Raw genomic sequence first — 10646 nt, forward strand, 5'->3', positions numbered from 1 at the left:
AGTTGCTTCTGGATTAGTGGCGTTCAATATGTCGATGGATTGTGTCATACATCGTAAAATTTAACTCGTGATACAGAACTAGTCTGATGACCTGTTTCCTCCAGCGTCTATCCAACAAGGTCCTTTGCTGCTGTCTGGATTGAGTTGCACTTTTCCACCAAAGTGCGCGGATCATTCTAGACCAGAACAGTGTCGTCAGCTTCCTGAGCGGTTTTGGCATGGGCCCATTCACAACCATGGATATAACACCAGCCCTCTCGCTGGCGTGGCCCATTCCACCATGGAACCTGTTCCCCCGTGGTTGATCCAATGTCTACCATGGTTTATACTTGGTACTATTGTTTTACAGCTTCCCAAAGTTACATCTATTCCTATTGAGACAATCGTTAGTTCTAACCTTCAGGCTCTTTGTATAAATTGCTCCCAAGGTGGATGAACCAGACTTGTGAGAAGTCTAAAAAAAAATTCTGAGGTCTTGGCTGATTCTTTTGATTCCCATGATGTTCAAGCAAAGAGGCACTGGTTTTGAAGGTAGGCCTTGAAATACATCCACAAGGTACACCTCCAATTGACTCAAATGATGTCAATTAGCCTATCAGAAGCTTCTAAAGGCCATGACACATTTTTCTGGAATTTTCCAAGCTGGTTTAAAGGCACAGTCAACTTAGTGTATGTAAACTTCTGACCCACTGGAATTGTGATACAGTGAATTGTAAGTGAAATAATCTGTCTGTTAACAATTGTTGGAAAAATGACTTGTCATYCACAAAGTAGATGTCCTAACCGACTTGCCAAAACTATCGTTTGTTAACAATAKATTTGTGAAGTGGTTGAAAAACGACTTTTAATGACTCCAACCTAAGTTTATGTAAACTTCCGACTTCAACTGTATATTGCTATTGAAGTTGACTGTGTTTGTGTGTTGTGTTTCAGCCACCCAGTTGGAGGACCTTACCAAGAGATACACAGAGTTCCTTTCTCTTCACCACGGCTAGCAAGCTACCGCTAACCGAACCCTGAACTCTACAGACAACTATTAGCTTGCTACTGCTAACTCTCCATGATCATCACATGCTAGCATCAGTGTTAACTTTCCTGTCTTTCAATGCTGAGATTGTTCTGGTATCAGTGCTAACTGTGTAACTGTTACTAGAGCAGATCATTATCTAGTTTTCCGTGTTCCCATCTTAGTGTTTAAACATGTTTCAATACATTTCAAATCACTGTTGTAAATGTTTTAATATGAGTGCACTATATAGGGAATAGGGTGTCATAGGGCCCTGATCCAAAGTAGTGCACTATATAGGGAATAGGGTGTCATAGGGCCCTGATCCAAAGTAGTGCACTATATAGGGTGCCATTTGGGACATTCAGCAGCGATACGCTACGTCAAATATGTTTTGGTAATAATATGTTCTGCTTTCTCAACACCAGAACTGCAGACATGTTTTTATGTTGTCTGTAAGTTGTTAGTGTGTGTGATATTTATCTCAAACATTATTTCGCCCCTCTCTTGGTTGCACCGGGTCTCTTGAAAAAAAAAAGTTCTCAATGAGACTAACCTGGATAAATAAAGGTCAATACAGGCGGCTAGTTTCTGAAGTCCCATTTATACATATACGGTATGTCGGAGGTGTGACTGCATTGGCGCTGTCAAATCGGTGAGTGGCTGTTCAAGTGCTCATAGTCACAAAGCCACACCCATCCCACTCACACTAGAAGTTGAGCTGTGTTTGTCAGCCCAGGAAATGGGTCTCACGAAAACATCTGTAGAGTGAAAAGTTTGGCACTAATATAACCTCTCTGGAAAGACTCTCACCAACACTGTTATTCTCTAGGACGGTCACAAGACTAGTCTGAAGGTCCCCCCCCGCTACCAGTTTGGAAATGAATGGACGTGTCCATACTGTGCATTTTGGAAAGTATTCAGACCCCTTGACTTTTTCCACGTTTGGTTACGTTACAGCCTTAATCTAAAATGGATTAAAATGGTTTTAAATCAACTCAATATAACGATGAAGCAAAAACAGGTTTTAAGAAAGTTAGCAAATTTATTAAAAGCTCAGGTGCATCCTGTTTCCATTGATCATCCTTGAGATGTTTCTACAACTTGATTAGAATCCACCTGTGGTAAATTCAATTGACTGGACATGATTTGGAAAGGTACACACCTGTCTATATAAGGTCCCACAGTCAACAGTGCATGTCAGAGCAAAAACCAAGCCATGAGGTTGAAGAAATTGTCGTAGAGCTCCGAGACAGGATGGTGTCGAGGCACAGATCTGGGGAAGGGTACCAAAACATTTCTGCAGCATTGAAGGTTCCCAAGAACACAGTGGCCTCCATCATTATTAAATGGAAGAAGTTTGGAACCACCAAGACTCTTCCTAGAGCTGGCCGCCCGGCCAAACAGCAATCGGGGGAGAAGGGCCTTGGTCAGGGAGGTGACCAAGAACCCGATGGTCACTGACAGAGTTCCTCTGTGGAGATGGGAGAAACTTCCAGAGGGACAACCATCTCTGCAGACTCAACCAATCAGGCCTTTATGGTAGAGTGGCCAGTTTGAAGCCATGGTTCACCATCCCAACCGTGAAGCACAGGGGTGGCAGCATCATGTTGTGGGGGTGCTTTTCTGCAGGAGGGACTGGTGCACTTCACAAAATAGATGGCATTCATTGAAGAGGAAATTGTTGATATATTGAAGCAACATCGTCAAGACATCAGTCAGGAAGTTAAAGCTTGGTCGCAGATGGGTCTTCCAAATGGACAATGACCCCAAGCACACTTCCAAAGTTATGGCAAAATGGCTTAAGGGACAAACAAAGTCAAAGTATTGGGAGTGGCATCACAAAGACCCGACGCTCAATCCCATAGAACATTTGTGGGCAGAACTGAAAAAGTGTGTGCGAGCAATGAGGCCTACAAACCTGACTTCAGTTACACCAGCTCTGTCAGGAGGAAAGGACAAAAATTCACCCAACTTATTGTGGGATGCTTGTTGGAAGGCTACCTGAAACGTTTGCCCACAGTTAAACAATTAAAGGCAATGCCTACCAAATACTAATTGAGTGTATGTAAACTTCTGACCCACTGAGAATGTGATGAAAGAAATAAAAGCTGAAATAAATCATTCTCTATATTTATCTAGACCATTTCACATTCTTAAATAAAGTGGTGATCCTAACTGGCCTAAACAGGGATTTTTTACTAGGATTAATTGTCAGGAATTGTGAAAAACTGAGTTAAACGTAAATTTGGCTAAGGTGTATGTAAACTTCCGACTTCAACTGTAACCCCACCCACTTTGCCAAAGCACAGCCCCACACCACTAGAGGGATATCACAAGACCACCAACTTTCTTACCCTGAGACAAGCCTGAATAGTCCCCACCCACTAGAGAGATATCAACAGACCAACTTCCTACCCTGAGACAAGGCTGAGTATAGTCCCCACACCACTAGAGGGATAATCAACAGACACTAACTTACACCCTGAGACAAGGCTGAGTATAGTCCCCACACCACTAGAGGGATATCAACAGACCACCAACTTCCTACCCTGAGGACAAGCCTGGTATAGTCCCACACCACTTAGAGGGATATCAACAGACACCAACTCCTACCCTGAGAACCAGGCTGGTATAGTCCCCCACACCACTAGAGGGATATCACAAGACCACCAACTTCTACCCTGAGACAAGGGCTGAGTATAGTCCACAACCACTAGAGGGATATCAACAGACCACCAACTTACTACCTGAGACCAGGCGGCGAGTATAGTCCCCACACCAACTAGAGGGATATCAAACAGACCACCAACTTCTACCATGACCAGGCCGAGTATAGTCCCACCCACCACTAGGGGAGATATCAACAGACCACCAACTTCTACCCTGAGACAAGGCTGAGATATAGTCCCCACACCACTAGAGGGATATCAACAGACCACTAACTATCTACCCTGAGACAAGGCTGAGTATAGTCCCCACACCACTAGAGGGATATCAACAGACCACCAACTTAATACCTGAGACAAGCTGAGTATAGTCCCCACACACAGAGAGGGATATCAACAGACCACCAACTTACTACCCTGAGACAAGCCTGAAGTATAGTCCCCACACAACTAGAGGATATCAACAGACCACCAACTTCTACCCTGAGACAAGCCTGAGATATAGTCCCCACACCACTAGAGGGATATCAACAGACCACTAACCTCCTACCCTGAGACAAGGCTGAGTATAGTCCACAAAGATCTCTTCCACCACATGAACCCTAGGGGGCTCAAAACCAGACAGGAAGATCACGTCAGTGACTCAACCCACTCAAGTGACGCACCCCTCCTAGGGACAGCATGAAAGAGCACCAGTAAGCCAGTGACTCAGCACCTGTAATAGGGTTAGAGGCAGAGAATCCCAGTGGAGAGAGGGAACCGGCCAGGCAGAGACAGCAAGGGCAGTTCATCGCTCCAGTGCCTTGCTGTTCACCTTCGCACCCCTGGGCCAGACTACACTCAATCATAGGACCTACTGAAGAGATGAGTCTACAGTAAAGACTTAAAGGTTGAGACCGAGTCTGCGTCTCTCACATAGGTAGGCAGACCATTCCATAAAAATGGAGATCTATAGGAGAAAGCACTGTCTCCAGCTGTTTGCTTAGAAATTCTAGGGACAATTAGGAGGCCTGCGTCTTGTGACCGTAGCGTACATGTAGGTATGTACAGCAGGACCAAATTGGAAAGATAGGTAGGAGCAAGCCCATGTAATGCTTTGTAGGTTAACAGTAAAACCTTGAAATCAGCCCTTGCCTTGCCAGGAAGCCAGTGTACAGAGGCTAGCACTGGAGTAATTTGATTCTAGTCAAGATTCTAGCAGCCGTGTTAAGCTCTAACTGAAGTTTATTTTGTGCTTTATCCGGTTAGCCGGAAAGTAGAGCATTGCAGTAGTCTAATCTAGAAGTGACAAAAGCATATATTTTTTTAAGTTTGCGATTTTACGAACATTTTAAAAAGCTGTCCTTGAAATATTATTGATATGTTCGTCAAACGAGAGATCAGGGTACAGAGTAATGCAAAGGTCCTTCAGTTTTATTTGAGACGACTAAAACAATCCAGATTAATTATCAGCTCCAACAGGTGTTTGTTTTGTCAAATTTTAAAAGTAAAATATTTTATGCCTTATGTCTGAAACACAGGCTTCCAGGAAGGGCAATTTTGGGGCTTCACCATGTTTCATCAAAATGTACAGCTGTGTGTCCTCTGCATAGCAGTGAAAGTTGACAGTGTTTCCAAATGACATCACCAAGAGGTAGAATATATAGTGAAAACAATAGTGGTCCTAAAACTGAACCTTGAGGAACACCGAAACTTACCATTGATTTGTCAGAGGACAAACCATCCACAGAGATGAACTGATATCTTTCCGACAGATAAGATCTAAACCAGGCCAGGACTTGTCCGTGTAGATCAATTTGGGTTTCCAATCTCTCCAAAAGATTGACACCATCGATCGTGACAAAAGCAGCACTAAGGTCTAGGAGCACGAGGACGGATGCAGAGCCTCGGTCTGACGCCATTAAAAGGTCATTTACCACCTTCATGTGTGCAGTGCTATGATGGGTCAAAAACCAGACTGAAGCATTTTGTATACATCGTCTTCAGGAAGGCCCCAAAAAAATTGGAGAGGAATGAAAGATTCGATATAGGCCAATCGTTTAAAAAAAAAAAACATTCTGGGTCAGGTTTTGGCTGTTTCAAGAGTGGTTTTATTATTAAGCCATCCTCTCTTGGGGAATGCTGCTTTTTAGTTAGCTTTGCGACAGTATAAAAAATAAATTTTGGATTGTTCTTATTCTCCTCAATTAAGTTGGAAAAATAGGATGATCGAGCAGCAGTGAGGGCTCTTCGATATTGCACGGTATCGTCTTTCCAAGCTAGTCGGAAGACTTCCAGTATGGTGGAACGCCATTTCCCTTCCAATTTTCTGGAAGCTTGCTTCAGGACTCTGGTATTTTCTGTATACCAGGGACCAAATTTCTTGTGACAAATGTTTTTAGTTTTTAGGGGTGCTACTGCATCTAGGGTATTGCGCAAGGTAACATTTAGATCCTCAGGTGGTTAGATGGGTTTTGTACTCAAACATCCTTGGGTAGCTGAAGGGAGTCTGGACAACCAAAAGATCTATGAATCTTTGGATTGTCTGAGAATTTATGGCACAGCTTTTGATGATCCTTGGTTGGGGTCTGAGCAGATTATTTGTTGCGATTGCAAACATAAAATGGTGGTCCGCTAGTCCAGGATTATGAGAAAAAAACAATAAGATCCACTATATTTATTCCACGGGACAAAACTAGGTCCAGAGTGTGACTGTGGCAATGAGTAGGTAGGGAGACATGTTGGACAAAACCCACTGAGTTGACGATGGCTCCTAAAGCCTTTTGGAGTGGGTCTGTGGACTTTTCCATGTAAATATTGAAGTCACCAAAAATTTGACTACAAGGTCCGATAGGAATTCAGGGAACTCCGTGAGGAACTCTGTAGTGTGTGATCTACAGTACCGGTCAAAAGTTTTAGAACACCTACTCATTCAAGGGTTTTTCTTAATCTTTTACTATATTCTACATTATAGAATAATAGTGAAGACATTAAAAACTATGAAATAACACAAATGGATCTCCGGAGTCGGTGAGTGCGCACGATCGAAGGATAAGAACCACATTGAGCTTGACAGAGATCCTTCAAGACAATCTTTATTGTGAGTCAAAATACTGTCTTACAACACTTTAAAGCCCTTTAACAGACAAGGTTATTTTGTTCTGGAATACTGTGTAACAAAGCTAAATAGCGGGGGGGAGGGGTTAGAACATTTAGCAGGAACACAAAGCAACATTTGTTCTTTATTTTGCTCATCACTCCAAGTAGTCATCTCTCCATCCAACACTTTCCTCTAGTCGTATTCACCGCTAGTAATATTAGTTACTACCGTGACAGTTTCTATTCAATACTAGACATCACTTCCACACTACAGTTATTCATACTACTAGTGACACTAGTTATTAATACTTTGATGCTAGTCAATATGCTGTAAGATGCAGTTCTAACTGGGTCAGTCGCTGCAGTGGTGTTAGTTGCACCTTTAAAACAAGTGCAGTAGCAGTGTGTGTGAAGTTATTGGGACCGGCTACTCTATCATTACTAACGTACTAGTCATAACCCTATCATACCATGTCATAATACTAACAGTTATTAACCTTTTAGGCACTTTCATTATTGTTATGGTTGAGACGAGCTAACACCAGGCCACAATAGCAGCAGCTTAACTGACTAGGTATCATTCTTTCCCTTAAACATTTTAGAATTAGCATTATGAACACACTGGACTAGCATTAGGCTATTCTCATACCAATATACTATGCTCCGCTAGGCTAACCCCTATACCGCTAGGCTAGGCTAACACTAGCCCACAGCTAAACACTGCGTGGGGAAAGGAAGGTACATGTTGCTAAGCTATTTTACAGTAATAAAAAGGTGCATGTTTCCCCTCTCTATGACTACTAATGATTATGATAGGTGAGGGGAGGGGAGGTGGGAGACAGGATGATTATGATAGGTGAGGGGAGGTGATTATGATGGGGAGGGGAGGGAGAAGGGATGATAGTGATGAGGAGAGGAATATTCAGTGTTTATGCATTATTGTTTGGGTTATGGTGAATGAGTTTAGAAAGTTGTAATCTGATTGCTATGAAGACAAAGGGCTAGTTTGGAGGGTTCTGATTTGTCATTGGCCTCTAGACAGTAATGGAGTTGAATCTGATTGGTCTAGACAGTGATGTGGTAGGGGCTGCCAGGGATGTGTTGTTCTCCCCACTTCACTACCAGGATGTACTCTCCCTTCTCCTTGAGCTGGTAGCTGATGTTATAGACACGGTTCCCAAGATGCTTCACCAGAACCTCCTCACAGGGAACCCTGGGCCCGTCCACACCCACCAACAGCATGTTACGACCTGGAGGGAGGACAGTGTTAATACACACACTATAACCTGAGAGAGAGAGTCAGATACCACAGACTAAACGCACACCCCCCGAGCCTTAAACGCAAACACACCCCCCCCCGAGACCAACACCACCCCCCCCCCACCCCCCGAGACCAAAAAACACCCCCCCCACCCCCCGACCAAACACACACACCCCCCCCGACCAAACACACCCCCCCCACCCCCCAGAACCCAAACACACCCCCCCCCCCAGACCAAAACACCACACCACCCCCAGACCAACACACACACACCACCCCCCCCCCCACCACACACCCCCCCCCGAGACCAAACACACAGCTCTTGCTGCAGTCGACGCTGAAGTTGTTCTTCTGGCCGATAAAGCCCTTTGATAGGCCGAGACCCTTGGCTGTCACACAGCTGGCGTCCGATTGGCTGGGAGCTCCCTGGTGGGAAGAGCTAACCTGGCGAGTCACGGGTCGACATGACACTGGACGTCTCGTGGTTACTATGGCTACTGACCAGCTTGGAGCCTGGAGGAGAGAGACAGAGGTAGAGTGAGGCTTGATGTCTTTTCCCTGACAACTCCATCTTTCATACACGTGTACAGCCTGGCGTGTGTGTCCAGGTCCTCACCATGATTTAGCCTTGAAGGGGATCCTACGAGTGGTAAGGTCCTCCTATCTGATGGAGATCAAGTAGTTCCTGGAGCCATGGGGGGCGTAGGTCACCTTGTAACCTCCGGACACTCAACACAGTCCATCTTCACCTTGGAGGGGCCGTCTGATCACGCCAGTGCCCCGGGGCCCGCCTTACTGGTGTTAACCACGAACTCACAGGCTGTACCTGCAAGGGAGTGTACAAACTACAGATGAGAACACATCAACCCAGGTGTCAAATCATTTGAGCTTGCTTAGTATGCCTGGAGTGTCAGACGGCAGGGCTAGTCATTTTGAAACTTATTATATTGGCTTATTGAGCCAGCTAAGCTCAAACAGGCACAGATAAATGATTTGAAACCAGGTTTATAACACCCTCCTCCTCCTCGTCAATCGTACCAGTGGTTCCCCCTCTAATCCAGCTCCGTATCGGTCACCATGCCTGGTCTCCAGCCTGTCCGCTCCCCGACCTGATCTTGAAGGGACTGCCGGGGATGTGACTGCCGTTGAACTTCACATCGATCAGATACAGACGTTCTCTCTGGGATGAATCGGACAGCATACTTATTAGAGAGAGAGAGATTTTACTGTTTAGTAGTTGTACGTAGTAGTACTGTGTATTGGTGTGTAGTAGAATGTAGTGTATTGATCATGTAGAGTAGTAGTAGATGTAGTTGTAGTAGTATTATTAATGTGGCCAGTGTATACTAGTTCGTGTATAGCGTGTAATTGTGTAGTATTGTTTAATGTATTAGTGTGTAGCGTATTAGTATTGTGTAGTAAAATCTGTCGTCCTGCCCCTGAGCAAGGCATTCACGCCGCGGGAACAGTGGGTTAAGACACGGATGTTGATTAAGCAGTCCCCGCACCGCTCTGATTCAGAGGGTTAAATGAGGAAGACACATCTGTTGTCTGACTAGGTATCCCCTTTCCCTATTGAATAGTAATATCAGTGTAGAGTACCGCTGCATATATTTGTGTAGTAGTAGTAGTAGTGTGTAGTATTGAGTAGTAGTAAGTTACCTGGTCTAGCTCAGTAACACAGTGTATAGTAAGGTATAGGTGTGGTATTGAAGTTTGCGTAGTATATGTGTGGTTATTGTAGTATTGAGTAGTAGTAGTAGTAGTATGTTACTTGGTCTGCCAGTAACACAGGAGATTATAGTAGGTATAGTGTGTATAGTAATTGAGTATTGCGTAGTAAAGTATATCTTGTGTGGTATATGTAGTATTGGTAGTAGTATTGTAGTGTTACCTTGGTCTGCTCACAGTAACACATGAAAGGTATTATAGTATATTATAGTATATTGTGGTAGTAGTTACCTGGTCTAGCTCAGTAACACAGTTATATGTAATTGTGGTAGTATATGTAGTATGTGTGGTAGTAGTTACCCTGTCGTGCTCAGTAACACAGTGTAGATAGTAGTGTAGTATATGTAGTATTGTGTGGAGTAGTTACCTGGTCTAGCTCAGTAACACAGTGTAGTATAGTATGTGTGTAGTATATTGTAGTATGTGTGTAGTAGTATCCTGGTTCTAGCTCAGTAACACACAGTGTAGTGTTATTACGTATATTGTAGTATTGTTGGTAGTAGTACCCTGGTCTAGCTCCAGTAAACAGTGTAGTATAGTATTGTGTAGTCATATTAGTATTGTGTTAGTAGTTACCTGGTCTAGCTCAGTAACACAGTTAGTATAGTATCTGTGTAGTATTCGTAGTATGTGTCGGGTAGTAGTACCCTGTCATAGCCCATAACAGTGTAGTTAGTTAGATAGTATATCTGTAGTATTCGTTGGGTAGTAGTTACCCTGGTCTAAGCTCAGTAACACAGTTGAAGTATAGTATTGTGTAGTATTATCCACTCACTGAGACTAACATAGTGTCGGAGCCACCGCCAAAGAGTAGTAGTTACCCTTTAAGGTCACACTAGTCACACACTCCGAAAAGAAAACAACACCACACAAAGCAACAGCCGTAGCAACCGATCGGTAC

General features: G+C 43.9%; 2 protein-coding genes across 2 annotated transcripts in view; one reads left to right on the forward strand and one right to left on the reverse strand.

Moving 5' to 3' along the window:
* The window catches only part of haus7 (HAUS augmin-like complex, subunit 7), a gene marked incomplete at its 5' end in the record, with an annotated part of 45880 nt that extends 44369 nt beyond the window's left edge, over nucleotides 1-1511 (forward strand). Inside the window, 1 exon segment of the mRNA XM_070439599.1 lies at nucleotides 934-1511. Within this exon segment, the coding sequence (XP_070295700.1) occupies nucleotides 934-995 (62 nt within the window).
* A 5222-nt stretch (nucleotides 1512-6733) lies between these two features.
* The window catches only part of flna (filamin A, alpha (actin binding protein 280)), an 84346-nt gene continuing 80433 nt past the window's right edge, over nucleotides 6734-10646 (reverse strand). Inside the window, 1 exon segment of the mRNA XM_070439600.1 lies at nucleotides 6734-8003. Coding sequence (XP_070295701.1) covers nucleotides 7819-8003 — 185 coding nt within the window. The 3' untranslated portion in view covers nucleotides 6734-7818.

The sequence above is a fragment of the Salvelinus sp. IW2-2015 genome, unplaced genomic scaffold (assembly GCF_002910315.2).
Source record: "Salvelinus sp. IW2-2015 unplaced genomic scaffold, ASM291031v2 Un_scaffold1796, whole genome shotgun sequence".
NCBI classification, from domain to species: domain Eukaryota; kingdom Metazoa; phylum Chordata; class Actinopteri; order Salmoniformes; family Salmonidae; genus Salvelinus; species Salvelinus sp. IW2-2015.